The 20,514-nt window shown below is 38.2% G+C and overlaps 1 protein-coding gene across 2 annotated transcripts in view; it reads left to right on the plus strand.

Moving 5' to 3' along the window:
• The window catches only part of POLA1 (polymerase (DNA directed), alpha 1, catalytic subunit), a 207,886-nt gene that overhangs the window by 161,938 nt on the left and 25,434 nt on the right, over window positions 1-20,514 (plus strand). For both annotated transcript variants that reach the window (XM_009893114.1, XM_009893112.1), the window contains exon 35: window positions 891-987. In XM_009893114.1, coding sequence (XP_009891416.1) covers window positions 891-987 — 97 coding nt within the window. The remainder of the gene's footprint in view (window positions 1-890; window positions 988-20,514) is intronic.

A 20,514-nucleotide genomic window follows, 5' to 3' on the forward strand; every position in this document is an offset into this window, starting at 1 on the left:
AATCTTCACACCATTGCTGACCAATATTTGAACTCCAATATCTTAAACAGCAGGGACTGGAATGTGGTTTTATTGAACAAGAGTTCCAGAAGATTAATTTGAAAGGGTTTAGATGTAGCGTGGGCAAGATGGATCTCATGTCTATTCGAGCAATCTCCTGGTGCACAGATTGGCAACAGTGATACGAATGCATACAGGCATGTACTTTTGAACTAGAGCAATAGCACGGAGGCTTGACATCACTGACATTCAGAGCATTTAATTGAATATCATATTCCACGTGTACACACCTGCAGATTTTTGAACTAAATGTGATTGCTAACATGCAGTAGCCTTCACAGATGTGTAGAGCAAGGTGATGACATAGCTGTAAAGGTATATATGCACCTGTTCTTATTTGAAGGGCATGTTCACAGTTTATGTAACCACAGCTGGGTGGGGGGGTGGAGAGTGGAGGGAAGGAATACAGCCACACAGCTGTATTCATCAAAAATATACATAAATTCTTTTTCTTTTTTGAGATCACTGCATTGTACAATATACAAAAGCACTGAAGTTATTCCTTTGTCCCATCATTCTTATGACTTTCACTTTCTTGCTAAAACATCACTGTGATACGTGTATCTATAAGAATGGATTAATGTGATTTATGTTTCTGTAAGAATGGATAAGTTTTGTATGATTTCTATAAATGCTTGGTGTAAACTGTGAGAAGTTTAGAGATGTGGTAGAGATTTTGTATTATCATAGTTCAAAAAATCTGGTGTGAATGGAACATATAAAGTGTTAGAAAAAAGCAGAAAGAATCAACTTTTGATAGTGTACTTAAAAATGGGTGCAAAAGACATGTTTTTGAGTGGGTTTTTAATTACTATATTCTTACATTACAGTATTCTGATAAGGCCCTGTACACTCAGCTCTGCTTTTACCGATACATTTTTGATGTGGACTATGCGATGGATAAAGTGATTAGTGAAGATGACAGAGGTAAGTTTATTTTTTTTAATTAATTACTATAGTTTAATATCAACTTGCATTCTGGAAACTAGACCTACACAGTTAAACTCTTCAAATCTGAACTTCGAGTCTGTAATGTAAAACAGAAAATAGAAGAAATTATGAATTTAAGAATCCTCTGTAAGAGGAATGTGTTGTGTTGGAGTTAACCACTTTAAGAATATATTATCTGTCTCCTTTCTTCTTTTGAAGTGCCTGCGTTTTAGAAGTACTTTTCTTGTATGTTGCACCATTAGAGAAATCTCTTTGCCTGAAGTTTGAATGTCACATCAGCTTCAGTAACTAGATTAATTAAAACATATGTATACAATATCTAAAAGACAAGACAATCAAAACTTATGTTCAACTATTAATATTCAAGAGACACTTTTTATCAGGGCGAAGATGATGGCACAAGAAAAGCAGTAAGGCTAATTGTCTACAAAGCTCCCTTAAATATACAGATTAAGCTAATGTTAGGAAGATTATTTTTTTTTTTCCTTCTCCCAATTACCATAACATTTCTGAACTAAAACATTTTAAAGCTGTAATGGATCCATGGTTTTTGTGCAGCTAAGTGATTTTCAAGCTGACAGAAGAATATTTCTGAAGGTGGGCGAATGCTTGGCTGACTTGGAATTCTAAATAAAGCTGTGTTTGGGTCCTACCGCTGAAGTGCATTGTCCACAGTGAGCACTTCCACTGCATCGTCTGTGTGGTTTTGGTGGTACCTGTGAAGAAAAGGTGCTACCACTGGAGACGACTATTCTGATAGTTAGTCTGCTGCGCCAGTCTCCCCCACCTGGCCCTGTGTCCCAGCTAGGTTGCTGGGTGATGGAAGGAGACTAAACAAAACTCAGTCTTTCTAAATGTTATTTTGATAAGTGTTCTATGAAAATCAAAATAGTGTAATTTCGTAGCTAAAAAATGACCAAGTAAGCAAACAGTGTGGTTTTGGCCTGTTGTACTTACGTTTCTATTTTAGAGGTACTCATTTCCTTTCCCTATTTCTCTTAAGACGGGGAACTGACTCTGATGCTTGCTCTTCAGAATGGCTTTGTACATCCCAAGAAGGTCACTCTGCACAGCCATGTCAGTCTAATAAAACTTTGTAGATGCACTGAAGTAATGTTATATGGTGGATGTTACTGCTAGGTGAAACAGAATTACTTTATGTGTATATCTCTTGCCTAATATGAGGCATAATAGTAGAAGAGGTTTCATGGGTGATTGCATCCAATGCCCTGCTGCTGCAGACCACCACATCGTTAAGGATTGCAAGTTTATGTCACTTCATTTTGAAACCTGTGGGTGGTTCTTCCCCTTTCGCTGCTGTTCAGGATGTGTTTCAGACCCTCGATCTGTGATGACTGAAAATTCACTGTAATTTTGCCATTGTAACTTGTTTGTGGCTGGTTTATGTCCATTCACTATATGTTTACTTATTTCCTTTCCCTGATGTTCTCTACTATGCTTATGGAAACAGTGGTAGCTTCTCTATTCTCTTTTAAACCAAAGCAGAGACACTCAGCTTTCTTTAGGAAGAATTGGTCTCTGCTGCGTGATCCTTCCTCTTAGCACCTTTGTGTACAGTCTTTTCTAGGTTGGACTGATCTATGTGTATGAGAACCTAGTAATTACATAGTATTTTAGATGGTATCTATCCAGTGTCTTGTACACTGGATTTGTATGTTTGTTGGAAGTACCTCTACTGATGCTCTCTTGAGTCACCTAAGCCCTGTTCATAGCTGTATCATACCTTTAACTTGTAGTTAAGCAATGATAGAAATGTTGAGGTTTGAGGGGAATTTTTTTTTTTTCTTCCTCCTGTCATTTTGGAATCATGAGTTCCTATCTCAGGTTCATGGCATTTTGTTTTACTTTAATTTTTCTGGTTTTGCTCATTTTGGACTGCTTAATCTCATTTGTAATTTTAGACTTCAAGGTTAGTGAATTATCTCTGAAAAATAGTCTGGTGGCTTCTGCACTCACATAATTTCCCACCTTCTACCTTGATCATCAAATATTTCTTGGACCCTCACCGCTAATTAGAGAAAGTTCAATAAAAAGAGTTTCCAGAGTAATTCTCAAGGAATTGTAAGAACTCTGCTAGGACCTTCTGTTCACTTGGACAGTTTACCTTTCAGCATGGTGTTTTGTGTTTTTTCTTAGCAATTTGAAAGTTATTGTATAATCTTCTTTCGCCAGCTAGTGATTTCAGTCTTGGTGCTGCAGCAGGTGTTAAGGCCAGATATATTAGATCTGTTAGTTTTCCTTTTAAAATTGGTTGTCTTCAAAGAAACTGACTAGGTGAGTCTGGTAAACCTATGTACAATTCTGTCCCATTTTTCAGATATTTTTTAGGAGGAAAACATCTTTCTATTGCTCTAAAATACATGCAGAACTTGGAAGTAATTGTCTATGGCTATTTGGGTCACCTTTTGATTTTATAGATACCAGTGTTCTGTTCTCTAGTGATAGACGTTACTGTTTTGATACGCAATGTAAAACTCTGTAGTTTGAAATAATTTTCATGTGCCAATTTTATTGTAGTTCTGAAATAGAAATTTAGTGAACTCCCCTTTGTATCATGAAGCTCATCTATTTTCCTTTGGAAGCCAAAGAATTTTGTTTCCATGCCATCATTCACAAGCCATTCTGTCTTTGACCTGTGATCAGCATCATTGCTTTTATCAAAAATGGTGGCAAAACTTTAATGCAGCTTTTGTACATCTGTGGTATTTTCAGTTTCCTCTTTACTTTTTATGTCACTAAACCATTTATTTACTCTTGTTTTGATTTTGGGAGGATTTTGCTTTGTTTTGGGACGATGTTTTCCAAAGCCTGAATTGCATGGCCTTTTGTCTATTCTAAATGTATTGCCATTTTTCCTTGAATTTTTAAAAACCAGTTCTTCTTTCTTGGAGATTCTGTTTATTCTTAATAGCAGCTTTAGGTGTTATTCATCTCGGACTGTTCTTCTATAGAAAGAAAGAATTTTTGATGGCTTGAGATTCAAGATAGAAATGTTTTCCACCGTAATTTGAAAGTATTCATGTCTTTTCTTATTCAGAACCTTGAGATTTCACTACTAGTTCACTTACATTTTCTATACTTGCCTCTTCAAAATGCAGAACCTTAATTACAGAACAGGTTTTGTTTTTTTCAGCTATTTATATTGAAGGTCTATATTATTTATTGAAATGGAATCTAAAATAATAATTGTGAAATCAGTGGGAGTTCAAAAAGACATCCAAGCTGCTCCCTTTCTCTGCGAGAAGATCAATACCATAGCCTACTTTTTAAAGACGGGCTAAATTTAAAAATCCTCTGGTGATGCAGGTTCTACAACTCGTCAGGCTTCACAACAGTTTCTTCTGGTGCTTTACTGTACTTACTATAGAGAGCTCTTCTTTATATCTAAGATTAATTTTGCTTTCTGAAGCTTATTCTGTGCATCATGGGTGATAGAGTATTCTCTAAGAGAGTTTTACATTTTTAAAACCTGTATGCTATCTTCTAAGTCTCTTTCAACTACTAACCTGAATTTTTGGAGGAACAAGGGGAGAGTTTTCCGCTTCTCTGCATGTTTGGTTTTTTGTGGTTTTTTTATAGACCTTCAATAGGTCAGATCTACTAGAGTGGACTACAGCAAAAGGATTAATTAACATGTTTTGCAGACTGCTCTTCTGTTCATCAGTATGGTGTTGACAGCATTTGCAACATCATTCGCTCATGTTTCATTTGTGATCTACTGTGATTGTTATATACTGTTGTTGGTCCATCTTTTCCCTGTAAGAATCAAAAGTAAGCTGATTGGTCTACATGATGTTTTCTTGTTTCGGTGACTGGTGAAGTTAGCTATCAATTACACTATCCAGGAATACCTGGATTATATAGTTATGGGTCTTTAGTCCTGTTACTAATAGTAGCATTTATCCTCCAAACAAATGTTTCCATTCATCTGGAAGTTTAAGGTGTGTTATGATGATACGGTTTAATATGTTAACATTGTGATACAATAAAAGGCTCTTGGTTGTCGTACTACACAAAGTGAAATTCTGAAATTCCTTTGCTGTCTTTCTAAATTAGGAACTGTTGCACAGTTAGTGTTGGATCAAAAACCAATTTAATTTTCAATATCACTATGCCAAACCCCCTAATTTACAGATACCAATAATACCATAAGGGCTGTTTGTTCTGAATTATTTTTTTAATTGGGAAAGGAAAAACTTCTCTGTTTTGACTAGTAACATACTCAAAATGTTCTCAGTGCTGTCTTACACTTTGGTTTTCAAAGCTGGGTTGTGGGTTTAGTCAGACATTACTACTTAGGTGAACAGTCAGAGCAGTAAGAAGCAGCAGGAGTAGCAAAGTAGTAGCATCCTCTGTTCGTTTCGGTGAAGGACAGGTAAACTATCAGTGATTTTTAAACCCAGGAGTATGGTCACTCTGTAAGCTTTAACTTCAGAAATGGAAACCAATGTATTTTTATGGCTATGTCATCGGGAGATCAAAATAAGAGTGTAGTAAGCTTTATATCATTGTTCCATTCAAATATTGGTATTGTTAAATATTCAAAGATACTGCTGTTTTCATTTTGCTTCCACAGTAAAATGAAAACTTTTTAAAATGAAGAGAAATGGAGCCCACATAAAGTCAGTACAACTACTCTACCTCGTGCAGATGTCTCTAGTTCAGTTTCACCTGGTATCAAATAGAAGTCTTCATGGAAGATAAGGATGCTGCAGTCTCCTTACTCACAATGACTGCAGCATTATTCCAAAAGCATTAATATCATTGAGGTTGTTTATGGTGCTGCATTGTTTTTAGGGAAATAGGATCCTGGTCATAGGATTTTTTTTCTGCTCCATACTCTAGAATGGAACTGAAAACCATTGTCTTTCCACCATCCCATCTCTAAGACAGGGAAGGTCACAAATGTTGTTCGCAGGGCATTTAAGTATCTCGGGGACAGAAATTGCAAAGATGCTGCGGTATATTCTTTCACCGAATATTTTCAACTACTGAGCCCATGGTTATTGGATTCCAAAAAGTCTGGGCATATCTGTTTAATGGGTAAGCAGAAGACAGTGAGGATGGGAGGAAGACAACTTCAGGAGAAGTGGTTAAATAGTCCTGTTTGTTAGGAAGACCTACATGCCACTTTGGCAAGTATATGCCACTTTGTGGAAATAGAGTAAATTGTTTTGATCATATACTTAAGGACTGCAGCTTTGTAAAACCAAATGCATGTTCAGAGGATATTTTCACATTTTTATCACATCTTTGTGTGTGCCTCACTCCGTCCTCCTTCCAAACACCAAAAGTGCCTAGTTTACTTCATAGATGAATACACTGCAAAATTTTGTTGGGAAAAGTGCAGCTCTTCTAGGCTGTGTGATCTAGACATAAAGCCATAAAATTCAGCTCTGAATATTGCTGCAAATCCTGTCATTTCAGTGCTGGGTGTTTCTCCCCAGTATGTTCGTAACTTGGTGTGCTGTGTAGCAGATCGCGGTGATTTATTTATTTATTTTAATGGAAGAATTTTTTGTAACTTTTTGGAAAGACAGTTCGTGTAGCAGATCGTGGTGATTTTTTTTTATTTATTTATTTTAATGGAAGATTTTTTTGTAACTTTTTGGAAAGACAGTTTATAATGGGGATGTTGGCAGAGCGACTTGTCATTGTGGTTTAGTGTTTGTCCTCCTGTCAACTGGTGACAGTGGTGAGTCTGAGGGAGGCAGACTAACTGCAGCTGGGGTTGAAAGGATGGGCCTGAGTAAGGAGGCGTTCCCGCTCTGAGGCGCGGCGTGGAGGTTCCGTCAGATAAAGGCAGGAGAGCGGGTGTGAGATGGAGCTGGGAGGATTGTATTGTATGTGAAATTAGTGGAATGAAATGAAGACTTCTGCTATCAGAACTGTTGGCCAAATATTTGTCAATATACAGGCAGGAAGACTACCAAAAAAGTACTTGTTACAATAAATAAGAAAGGGCATATAGTTAGCCACATGTGCTTTCCAGGGGAAGATAAGGAGAAATCGTATAAATAACTGAAGTGCATATGTGTGTGTGGATTTATTTTTAATATGGCAACGGCTGAAACTTGGCATGTCTTTTTTGAAAGAGTACAGTTCGATAAACAAAGCATTTCTGTTTGCGTCACATCTCCAGGCGCTAAGACTGCCATTCGCTATAGTGATCTTTACATCCAAGCAAACAAATGTTCCTCTGCACATTTGCTGTCAAGTACTTTGTCTTCCAATCATGTTGTTTTGAAGAGATTGTAAAATACTAATTTTCAAGAATTTAATCTTTGAGTATATCTTCAAAAGCACTTGTTCATTTTTCCTTAATGTGTTGTTTTGAAGAGGAAGATTTCTGAACTTTTTTTTTTTAAATTTGAGTCACCGTTTCTTGAGTATGTTTAAATCTCACAAAGTTTTTTGAAAGCAAAAACTGTTGAAAATTGTGCACTGTGGGTTTTTTCACCATTTTGAAGTAATATATGGGCAGTTAGCTGATCTTTAAATCTTGTTATCCTCTCTTAATGATCAAACTTTTTTTTTTTGTTGCCAGTTGGACACTTTTAATATTTAAGGTGTAACTTTTTTCCTCCATTCTATTTCTGCTTTTGTGGTCTTTTTGTTAAACCTACAAAATCTAAGTAAACCACATTACAGTATACATTTCTATAACTTCTTTCTCTGAACACAAAACTTAATAGGCTGTGACGCCTATCTTGGAGTTACAAATTGTTATGAATCATTTTCTCTGCTTGTGAATGAAATAAATTGAAATAATGAGTTACAACAGTTATGTCCACAATGTGGGAAATCTGTGGCATGACAGGAGTGCATTTACTGTGGCTCATACCAACAATAAAATGATTTTGATTAATGAAGGCTTTTTTTTCCTTGCATATTGCATTACTGTTGCAGGTGGAATGAAGTAGTGGCTTAACTAACTTCTGACTTCTCATGAATTGGAATGGTTATTTGACTTCTTCAAATAAATATCCTTCTGTAACTGATAGATTACTTTTTTTCTGTGTGTGGGAAAAAGTGAACAGAAATATCTTCTCATTTGCACTTCAGGACTTTTTTCCTACTTAAGTATATAGATACATGCCAACTTCTTATACCCCATGCAATGGTGTAGTCTATGTAATGTCATCTGCCTCCTTTATAAGTTCTCCTGTGAGTTTCTGTAAACAGAAGATATTTGTAAAGCTCTTTTTTCTTCACTCTTTCTTTTTTATCTGCAACTCTTGACATTTTTCTTATAGAGACCTTTGTCTTTGTGTTTTCATCTCTGTTAATAAAGTTTGAGGCTGTTTTTTGATGGGGGGGGAGGCAGTTTTGTTGTTAAATGCAAGTCAGAAGTGACAAGGCTTCTTTTAATGACTACTGCTTCTCACAGCAGTAAGCTCTTTTCTCTAGTGGAAAGTGCAAGACTAGCATGTTTTTCCTTTTAGAAGGCCCTTAAGTTTGATGGATCTGGCAGTGTACTAAAAAAAAAAAATCCTGTCATTTAGATACCAGAATTCTGACATCAATGCTAATTTTTAAAAAATTACTTTAGTAGAAATTGGAAATATAAACATAAACAATTTAACTCTGTATGATCCATTCAGTATACATTTGTCTAGACATCTGAAGGATAATGTAAAGCTAAGGCTTTAAAGAGATTTAAAAAAAGATACAATTATCTGTATGATTTTTAAGTCTTATAAGAAGTGTATTTTAGAACTTGCCAGTGATGGCTCATAATCACTTTGATATTTTGAGGAAAATGGTAGCTTTAAACAGATGATACAGAATTTATTTTTAAAAATGTATTGTGCTTATACAGTTGATGGCTTTTATTTCCATAATGTTTTTTACTACATAATTATACATCTTAATTACGTAATTACCGTCATAATTATTATGTAATTACATGTAGTTCCACTAATTACAAAATCAGGAAGTGTAATTATCTACTAAAAACTTTCTGAAATCTTATTTGTTCACTAGAGATTATTTAAAAGACCAGTGACCTACTGAAGATGGTGTACAGTGTTGTGCATAATACCAGCTCTCCTTTTCCCTTTCTTCATAGTCAGTATAGTTTGAGAGGGTTGTGGAAGGACTTTCATGTCTTTAATTATTATTTCCCTTAAAATTAGGTTGGAAATCTTGACTGTATTGCCTGCAAATTTGGAGCCTCTTAATTTTTGTCATTGATACCTTACATCTTTAAATTTAAAGATTCTGTAGCTGGAGTTACAGAAAGTTGCATAGTTTCACTTAACGCTTGTAACTTTATTCTTTGTATTTTGGTTGAGGATATCTGGTTTAGGTATCTGGTGTTAGTTATAAACATGTTTGGAGAAGTATTGTCTATGGCAATGTATATGTGGCTTCACAAAAGATAAGGGGAATGTACCTGATTTCTCATGGACCAATAATTTCTTTTATTGAGTAAAACCGCTTTTTAAAAATCCGGTTTCCCATATCTACATACATTCATGTCTGTATACTGATTTATTACGTACTACTACACATACTTACTTACAAATTTGTCTAACTGTGGAGTTTGAAACTGAAAAATTATTTACTGCGTGTTGGAGAAGAGAAAATTAATACTCAAGGCATTTTATGTTTCTTTTGTCCTGATACTTTATTAAAACTGGGCAGATAGAAACTCTGGTTTCTATCTGTTAAGTCAGTCAAGTGCTACCTTTGGTAGATTGAATGAAAAAAGTATTGTAAAGTGTTAGACTTGGTGATTTTTATTATTATTTTTTTCATTCTGTAACCTTGTGATGTATCAAAATGACATCAGAAGTACAAACCTTTCTCTCACACTCATTATGACAGCAAAGATGCATTTATTATGTCACAGTCTTAAAGGAAACCACCAAAGGGAAAATACTTTCAGTAAAAGAGAACAGAATTCATGTGAAAGAGGTAATGTAAAAAAGTGATCACAATTTGCGATACTAGTAAAAAGGAGGAGGTTTGTAATCACTGTGTCAGAAGGGAGATGTTGTAACAGAAACCTGAAGAAAACAGGTTACTGGGATATTGACATTTCTGTGGAACATTTCAAGACTTAATACTATTTATGCACACGTATCAGTGCATGATTTTTCTATGCTTATATAATAAGGCAATTATTTTACTGTATACTTGCCAAAAGCTATTTTAAGCTCCCAAACTTGGCCTTGGTCCACAGGTGATGTGAATCTGTCACCTTCTTGATGTTAAATGTAGTTACCTCAACTGGTATCTGCTAAGCATACAAGTCCTAAGGAGAATTTGTCTCCAAACCAGTTTGAACTATATTGACCTTTAAAAGAAACACATGGAGTCATTATTTGTGAACACAGATGGTGCAAATGGGATCCTTATTTGATCTCCAAGATTTAAATTAATGCTGCAAATAAAATTATTTTAATTATTATACTTACTGAATTATAATAACTGCGCCGGAGACATTTCTTTTGAAATATCTTTCTGTATCCTTAACAAACAAAGGATTCATATCAAAGACGTGATGAAAATAAAGCTATGTTCTTTTCTCTGAGAAATGGATGGAGATAAATTCTTCTCTTTATTAGGGACTAGAAGGCTATGTAGAGAATAGCATAATGGAAAATATTTGTTTTATTCCATAGGGGACACAAAAATGGTGCATGATTTATGTATAAAAATGCAGCAGAAGACAGAGGAATGTCTAAATGCAGCTTAAATTTGGTTTATTAAATCAAAAAATACTGCCCTTCGTAAAGGACTATTACATTTTTGTCATCTGTCCATCAGAAAAATGTGGCAGTACCAACCAATCCAGATTGATCGGGGGGGATTAAGCACTTAAAGCCATGGGTGTTACTGCCATGAAAATAAAGAGTGCACAAGAAACTGTTTTGAGTACATATTTCAGAAGAGCATGTGCGAGCACAACTGCTACCGCTTTGCCTCGCAAGCCATGCCTCTGTTGGCACAGTTTTTGAGTCCTTCTCTCAGCAAAGCCACACTCATTCCACGACAAAGGGCAGCTCTACAAGACACAGGGAAAACTACCTCCCTCCCCCCTCCGGTTATTTCAAGGATTATCTCTTCATAACAATCCAACTACCAAATTTCATGTTTCAGGCTTATGTAATTCCACTGGCTTTTGAGAACAAATGAGTCGTCTGTGACAGGCCAGAACGTGGCTCAGCCTTGAAGAAAAAAAAAAGCTAGCAGGGTATTCTTCTGTCCTGGCTTGTCCTTCTTCTGTGAGGGGCCTTAGATGGGTGAGAGGAGCTGCTGGTCGGGTTAGGCAGCTCTTTGTTTGTTTATATCTGGCAGAAATTAGTTTGGAAGAAGTTGATTTGATCCTGCCAGGATTGCAACTGTCAAATGCATATCAAAATGTTTTCCTATCTTATATTATTTAACTCAGAATATAATAATGTAATTATTTTGACATGAAAACGTTACGTACTGTGGTATTTCCACTTATCTTTAAATAGACATTTTTCACTTTGTGAGAGATGCATGCAGTAAGACAAAACAAAAAAAAAATGAATAAAAAGGAGTGAGTGACAGCCTAAGCTACTTTATTTAGAAGGTAAAAACAAATAATATTTGGCGTTAATAGAATTTCACAGAGTTGGAATTAAAACGTTTAGCTAGTTGTGGTATTGTTTTATATTTCTGGTATAACCATGTATGTTGCATAAACAGCCAGCAGAACATTACAGTAGCACATTTATCAGATTAATATTTTTCTTAGAAATTGTGTTACATATTTTTGGGGGAGATCAAAGGTGCATGAAAGGAAAACTTAAAATATGTGTTATTTTTATGCTGTTCATAAATCATACATATGTGTATTCACCTTAAGTTAGACTTCTTTCGATTTTTTTTTTTTTTTTTTTTTTTTTTTTTGCTAGAACTGAGCCTGTAGTTTAAAACCTCCTTAATGAAAAGTAGTTAGTTGTGAGTGACCAAAACAAACAGAGTTAACATACTTACTAAGAGCATTAGCTACTGTGTCTTTGAGCAGTAGTGGTAAACTATAGTAACCAAGACCTTGATATGGAAATTTTTTATTATTTCATACTTCAGATTTTGTATTGTACAGGAATAGATTGATTTGAAATTGGTAATCATGAATGCAATTTCATGATAACTTGACACATAATTCAGTTGTTTCAAATGTTACCTAATTTAGGAAGTCAAAAGTGTAGCTTCTTGGTTGGAAATAAGTGTATCTGTGATTCTGCAAAAGCAGCAGATGTTGGAACGTAAAATGCATGCATTCAGTGAAGCACAACTTCTGCAACTCTTCTGGTAGTTGCATTTAGAGAGAAAGAAAGAAAAAGAGGTTCTTATCTGAAGGTTTAGGTTCTGAAAATCTGTATGCAAGTCTAAAAACAGTATTTCTGTTTTTCCATGTCTATTCTCCAAAGATTCATCAGCTGTTTCCCGGTTGAAGCCATACTTTAGATACCACAGTGTTGCAAGCAGCCATAAAGGTGACCTGGTTATAAGGACACAGCAAAAAAATACTTTCTCAGTGTTTCCAGAAAAGGGAAACGGTGATTATTCAGAAATTACACTGAAGTGTCCATGCCTTTTTGAACTTTTGAATAGGATCTGAAGTCTCTGCTTTGTTTTGGTTTTATTGTATTACTGTGGCAAATTTTAAACATGAGAAGTATTCAGTCAGGAGTTCCTATTTAGACAAAACATGCATTTTGTTTCAGTATTTAGTCTATTAACATATGAGTGTGCTTTTGTTTTCTAGTAAGTAACAAAAAGGATCCTTTTTGTTCTGTTGTGGCATTTGACACTTGCAATTTTTGACAGATACATGTGTGCTCTGTCCTGCTAGTGAATACCAATGCTGCACCGGCCCACAGGGTACAGGTAACCAAATATGCTTTGTTTTAAGCTGTCCCTCCAGCACCCACTTTTGCCTGTGGTATCTGTGGGTTCCGAGGCACCTGTGCCATGGCTAGCTGCTGCTCTCACCCCTTCTCCATTTCCAGGTGTCTCTGCTGCCCTGGCAAAAAGCCACATGGATCCTGGGTTTGTTCAGCTCTTCCAACATGAAGATACGTTTCAAAAAGTGAAGAAGCAGTTCAAGTTATGGCAGCCACTGTAAAATATATGTCTTAAACTAGTATAGTATAGAGCAGGTTTGGTGGCAATGGTTCATCACCTGCAGTCCCAGTGCATCGGTGCATTCTGATTTTCCTTCTTTCAGTTCTATTAACTGCTTTTTAGGGAGGAAATATGATCATCAGGATAGATATTTTTATTTTTTTTTCTTCTTTTGGGAAATGATAGACATGCAGGGCTTGCAGGAGCCCTCATCTTCACTTTCCCCTCTCCCCCTCCCCATTCTTCCAGGGATTGAGGTGAGGTGCTGGTGCTTTACTCTCAGAAAAGCACTAGACCTTCTGTTGGGTTAGCATCCTTCATCAAAAATAGACGTGAAAGAGAGTAACAGTACATTCAGACTTCACAAAGGTTTTATGAGGATAAATGAAAGAAGGGTAAGATACAACCACAGATTACCACAGGATAAGATAAACAGGTAATTACCATGGTAAAGCCTTACGTTGCACAGTCATACCTTAGGGCACCTTTCAGTTAGTTGTCTGTGTGCCTCTATCCTGACTGTAGAAACAATATTAGAGGTTCAACATTACACTTCAAAAATTATGTTGCACTTTGAGAGGATTTGAATTGTTACAGATGTTTTGTAACATAGCAATTATAGAGTAAACCTTTCTTTTTCATGGGGGAGGGAAGGTTGTGGGGTTTATTGATTTGGTCTCTGCTTCTTAAGAGACAAGTAAAGAATTTCCACTTGTCACATCAAAATCCATGGCACTATGTTGGTACCATAATCAAGGGCCCAACAAAATATTAATTCTAAGGTAACTTTTTATTAGGCTGTTATAGGGTTTGGTTTTTTTTTTGTTGGAACAGGTTGTATTTTTTAAAGGAAAGGAGAAAGGCCCATTCTGAATTACACAAGGAAAGAGCATTAGTGCAAAAGAAGAATAAAGACATAAAAGAACAAATGAGATGTATGAAGTGATTTTGACAAGAAACAATCCTAAAATTCACAATACGGAAAAGGCGGGAGAGAGTCCTGAGAAACAGAAATGTTGAAGTGTTTGGAGAGACAACAATAAATGAAATTAATTTGCAGTATGGCTTGACAGTGAAGTAGTTCAGTGCAAAACCTAGCCTGTATTTTTGTGTTGTTTGAACCCAATGAGGTTAAAATGAGGTCCTGCATTTCCAGTAGGAGCTCCCCAAACTTTGAATTTCATTGCAGTTGTACTTGTTATCCTGTGATTTTTTTCTCGATTAGGGAAGTGTTAATTAAGATTTGTATGTACGTATTATTGAAAAGCATTGCACAGCTGTAGGCAGAGCCTTACATTGGCTTTAGTCATCTCTGAAAGAATTCTAGAGTTGGGTTAGTTTCAAAACAGGTCATTTTGTATCATCTTGTTCTAGATGTATAAAGCAGGGCAGGGAAAAAGTCTCTGGAAAAGTATGTGGTAAAGAATTTTTTTTTTTGTCATCTTCTAAACATAAAATACAATTTGGGAGGAAGTCTCTCTTTACAGAAATCAGCAATTTTACAGATGGAGTACACCCTTCTTGGGAAGTTTCTTCAGCAGTTGCAAGCTGATGTTTTTGAAACGTCTGGAGTAGGCCAGTATTTCTGTTGAATAGTACATTTTTGAAGGCCATTATTATGATAAACCATGTTCTTAGCATAATTCAAATTGCTATATGTACTTTCGTATTAAAAATCGAGTTCTTTTGCAGACTGGGAACTACAAACAACACTCAGGAAAAAAAAATACTGTTGAAATTACACAGAAACTCTTACATTTAAGACTTTCCAACAATGTGAGTGCTTTGTGTCACCAACTGGGCCTAACTAAGAGGGGCCCAAGGGATGCCTCGCAGTCGAACAAACTTTTCATTATAAAGCAAAGCTCTCTAGTGCAATGTATCCCAATTATAAAGATAATATAAATCACCCCAGTGACAGGCCTTTTATATCGTGAGAAGCCACCCTTATCTTTTTAGGTGATATACATTGCCTTTAAAAAAAGAGTGAGTGATGAGTTAGGAAATGAGCTATGGTAGGCAACAGCAGGGAGCTCAGGAATGAGTGGGGGTACACATAAAGGTTTTCTTCCCTTTAGAGGAAATCCATCTGATGCTTTGCTTTGATAGATGCAACGCGGGGAGGGAAGTGAACAGAAGATCCTTTATCTTTCCATGGATAGGATTTTCTACTCAGCCATAGATGATCAACCACTGGATATGCCTCCCAAAGTGGTCTGTGTATGGTGATATTTGAGGCGAAATTTATCACTTACACTGCATGTGCACCAGTGAGGTGAATAGCCCTAAAATACAAAATAGCCCAAAAAGCCAAAAGTGTCACAGTGTAGTGAAGTGACTAAGAGACTACATGCATCTCCCCCTCTCTGCTGGCAATGATGATATGCTTCACTAAGTTTTTCTGGTGCCAAGACTATAAGAAGTGATGTTTTGTATGAACACAAGAGAGGTAAGATCCACTTCTGCACAGTAAAAAAGGAAGGTACTATGTTTACGTGGGTTTCCTTGTATTTCAATTTGTGCTCATTGCCTCTTGGTCTGTCACTGGGCTCCATGGAGAGGAGACTGGCTCCGTCTTTACTGCCCTTATCATGTGTTTATACAAATTTATGAGGTCTCCACCATAAGCCTTCTCTTCTCCAGGCTGAGCAGTCCCAGCTCTCTCAGCCTCTCCTCATATGATGGATGCTCCAGTCCCTGTAATTGTCTTTGTAGCTCTTTGTTGGACTCACTCTGGTAAGTCCATGTCTCTCTTGTACTGGGAAGCCAGCACTGGACCGAGCAGTCCACAAGTGCCTCACCAGGGCTGAGCAAAGGAGAAGGGTTACCTCCCTCATCTACCTAGTGCAGCCCAGGGTGCTGTTAGCCTTTGCTGCAAGGGTTCATTGCTGGTTCATGTTCATCTTGTTACCTACTCCTTTGCTTGTTATCTAGGTATATAAGTTTTGTGTGAACAGCGGCTCTGGTGTTCTCTTTCTGTCTATGTAAAGCAAAGCAGGCATTCCACACCAAATATCACTAGTGGAGAAAACTCCCTGCGAAGGAATGCAGTTCATCTCCAGTGTCTTTGAGGTCTCAAAGTTCAAGCATTTGTATGTGAATTTATCAACCTGTGCTCCTTTGTATAGTGGGGAGAATTGGGCAGTTCCAGGACATGGCTCAGCTAACCTCATCTATACTAGGCTGGTATGGATCACACCTGAGAAATGCCTCCTCTTGGCTTCATTGATTATAAAGGAGATCCAGGGTGACTAGTTCAGATCTAGAAAGTAGTATTACTGGAAAAGTTATACCAGAGACATAGTCCATGAATTTACCATGTTAGATGCCAAATGTGGAAAATTGTTACATACAGCACTCCAGTCACCTCTCCAGTCACCTCAATGTTTTCCATCAAAGAATAAAAAATAACATCAAAGTAGTTTCCTTTATCCTTCTCCAGTTACAACCTCTGTTGACTAAAGCAAAGTGAGAAGAGCATGTTGCTCTGAAATAAACCACTTCTGCACGCCAGAATAACCTATTTCTAAAGTATACATAGCTAGTTGTAAAGACCTGGGGAAAGGCATCTAGTCATAAATGTTAACCATGAGGAGGCAGAATGCCATAACACCCACCGCTCCTTCAGAAAAGTCTGTTGTGAGGTCTGAAAACCAGCCTGTTAAAAATCACTTTCATAACAGAGTTCTGGCTTCTGTCAAGGGAGCAGGCTGTACTTCTGTGGTTATTTGTAGAGAAGCAGAGGGTGTAATTCTTCTAATCCCCTTCTGTTTTTCAAAGGGACAAATCTAGAGACTAAACTTCTTGTATGGGGTCGTTTGGAAATTAATTTACAATCTTCAAGGTGAATAGCTGTTATCTATTAATAGCTATTCTTTACCCACAAAAGATTTTAGCAGCTAAAAGCCAACTCCATCAACCTCTGCTTTTTCATATTCAGTAAATACAGAGATTTTGATAACTCCAGACAAAGTTATCCCGAGGAGGACTTTAATATTCTACAGATCATAGCACATAATCTTTCTTCTTTCTGCTTGAATGTCGAGCATGAAAAAGGAAAAAATACATGTACAAAGTTGATTTAAGAAGGCCGTTTAAAATATATTTCCTTATAATGGAGCAGCCTCAGATAATCTGTTCTTTTATTTGTAGACCATCTTGAAGGAGGGTGGAAGACAAAGGGCATGCACGGATTTGTAAGTGTATCAAGTTAGTACACTGAGATCAAAGGCTATCTCTGCATGAGGGACTTTGCGCATTCTCTTCCAGATCAGCTGCAACATCAAGGACAGGAAAATCTGTAAAGCATTTTGTTTGCTATGTGTTCAATCTCCTGTCATCTGCTAATGCAGTCATTGTCAGAAAGTACTTAATGTTGTGGTACCCAAGTAACCTGCTTCCCTGTTTCACGTCCGTTGTTCTGAATACATATCTCCTATATTCCCTGTTCAAAATTGCTGACTTTTCACAAACTGGAGGTGAACAGCAGACACGCTTCCCTAGGGGGGGAAAGAAAACAAATGTATTGACATCCTAGTAGTGGGGCTGGTTGCATCAATGGGACAGAGTATATTATTGTGTCCTTGATTTGTTACTGGCAGCTGAACCTGTGAACTCCCACTATTTCAGAGTGGCCGGTCTTATGTTCCGTTGAAGGGCAGGGTAGAGGATACAAATTCTTGTAGATCATATGGGTGGGGGTCTTTGAAAAGAAAGAACTCGCTGAGCCCCGTATCAGAATAGCTGCAGGTGTGTGTTTTACACTTTGGTAGTGTCTTGTGATGAATTAGGAGGATTCAGGAGGAGCACGCATGGAGAAACAGGAAAAGAAAAGAAAAGTTGTTTATAAAAGAATTAAAATGTTTGATTTTCATTTTCTTTTGAAATTGGCCAATGTGTTAAAAAGGAATAATGCATTTCTTAATGTGACTGTATGCTGGCTTAGAGCAGGGGTGATGTTACAGAAACACAGAGTGGTCAGGGTTAGAAGGGACCTCTGGAGATCATCTATTCCAGCCCCTCCACCAGAGCAGGGTCACCTACAGCAGGTTGCACAGGACGGTGTCCAGGCAGGTTTTGAATGTCTCCAGAGTGGGAGACTCCACCACCTTTCTGGGCAGCCTGTGCCAGTGCTCTGCCACCTTCAAAGTAAAGAAGTTCCTGCTCATGGTAAGATGGAACGTCCTGTGTTCAAGTTTGTGCCTGTTACCTCTTGTTCTATCACTGGGCATCACTGGAGAAAAGACTGTTCCCATCCACCTGGTACCCTCCCTTTAAGTGTTTATAAGTGTTGGTAAGATCCCCCCTCAGTCATCTTTTCTCTAGTCTAAAAAGACCCACGTCCCTCAGCCTTTCCTCATACGGAAGATGCTCCAATCCCCTAATCATGTTAGTAGCCCTTTGCTGGACCCTCTCTAGCAGTTCCCTGTCCTTCTTGAACTGGGGAGCCCAGAACTGGACACAGTACTCCAGATGTGGCCTCACCAGGGCAGAGTAGAGGGGGAGGATGAGCTCCCTTGACCTGCTGGCCACACTCTTCCTGATGCACCCCAGGATGCCATTGATCTTCTTGGCCACCAGGGCACATTGCTGGCTCAAAATGTTCCTGAGTGCCAAACCCTGGTGATTCTTCATAGAATCATAGAATGATTTAGGTTGGAAAGGACCTTGAAGATCATTGAGTTCCAACCTCCCTGCCATGGGCAGGGACACCTCCGACTAGACCTGGTTGCCCAAGGCCATGTCCAGCCTGGCCTTGAACACCTCCAGGGATGGGGCCTCAACAACCTCTCTGGGCAACCTGTTCCAGTGCCTTACCACCCTCAAAGTGAAAAACTTCTTCCTAATGTTTAGTCTAAACCTGCCCTCTTCCAGTTTATAGCCATTCCCCTTGTCCTGTCACTACATGCCCTAGTAAAAAGTCCTTCCCCAGCTCTCCTGTAGGCCCCCTTTAGGTACTGGAAGGCCGCAATAAGATCTCCCCAGAGCCTTCTCTTCTCCAGGCTGAACAGCCCCAGCTCTCTCAGCCTCTCTTCATAGGAGAGGTGCTCCAGCCCTCAGATCATCCTCGTGACTCTCCTCTGGACACGCTCCAGCAGGTCCGTGTCTTTTTTATGTTGAGGACTCCAGAGCTGGACGCAGTATTCCCGGTGGGGTCTCACGAGAGTGGAGTAGAGGGGCAGAATCACCTCCCTTGACCTGCTGGCCACAGTTCTTTTGATGCAGCCCAGGGTCCGTTTGGCCTTCTGGGATGCAATTGCACATTGCTGGCTCATGCTGAGCTTCTGGTCAGTCAGCACCCCCAGCTCCTTCTCCTCAGGGCTGCTCTCCAGCCATACCCCACCAAGCCTGTATTTGTGCTTGGGATTGCCCCGACCCAGAGGTAGGATATTGCACTTGGCCTTGTTGAACTGCATGAGGTTTGCACGGGCCCACCTCTCCAGCCTGTCCAGGTCCCTCTGGATAGCATCCCTCCCCTCCAGCATGTCTACCTCACCAAACAGCTTGATATCATCGGCAAACTTGCTGAGGGTGCACTCGACCCCACTGTCCATGTCACCGACAAAAATATTGAATAATACAGGTCCCAGTACCAACCCCTGAGGAATGCCACTCGTCACTTCTCTCTTCATCTTCTCAACTGTGTTTCCCCAGTGTTGCAAGTTGAAGTTGGCAGGGAGTAGTTTGTCATGTTTGCTTTGTGAAAAGCTTGATTTTTAGGAAGTTTGCCCAAGTTGCTTTCCTGCAGAGGGTATAAGCTTCACCAGGAGTGGTCAGCCATTATTTGGTGGCTTTCCATGTGCATTTTGTGAAGTATAACTAAGTATTGCTTGGATTTCTTCATCTTTGATAAAGTCTAATTAAATTAGGAACATGTAACACAAGTTTGCCAGCAATAGCTTCTTTTTTTCCCCAGTTAATGTCATACCTGTGAAGATGACTGTACTGAAAGCGTTCCCTTGCAGTTAGTGTGCAGGACCATGACAAAGGATAGTAATGATGGAGTATTTCAACTCTTGTCGCTCTCTGTCGTGTGACAGAGGAAAAGATATCCCTCTTTCAGTGTGTGCTGGGACGGTTTTTGCATATCATTTGCGCTGTTAACGTACGGAGTTTGTAAACCAACATCTGTAAACCAGTGGGTACCAGGCAATTGGATGTTCCTGGTCCCAGATACTAGTGGTGATGAACATCAGGTGACTTGTAGCACCAACAACTCATGAAGGCAGCTGTTTTCGTAGGAAGTTTGACTCTATAATGCGCAGAATTTTTCTAAGGGGGAATAAGTACCTATTAACAACTAGTCTGACAGGAAAAAGGGGAAAAGTTAAAGTTTGGAAAGGGAAAAAAAATTAAGTTTTTTCTTTTTTT

The sequence above is a fragment of the Charadrius vociferus genome, unplaced genomic scaffold (genome assembly GCF_000708025.1).
Source record: "Charadrius vociferus isolate BGI_N301 unplaced genomic scaffold, ASM70802v2 scaffold169, whole genome shotgun sequence".
Taxonomy (NCBI): domain Eukaryota; kingdom Metazoa; phylum Chordata; class Aves; order Charadriiformes; family Charadriidae; genus Charadrius; species Charadrius vociferus.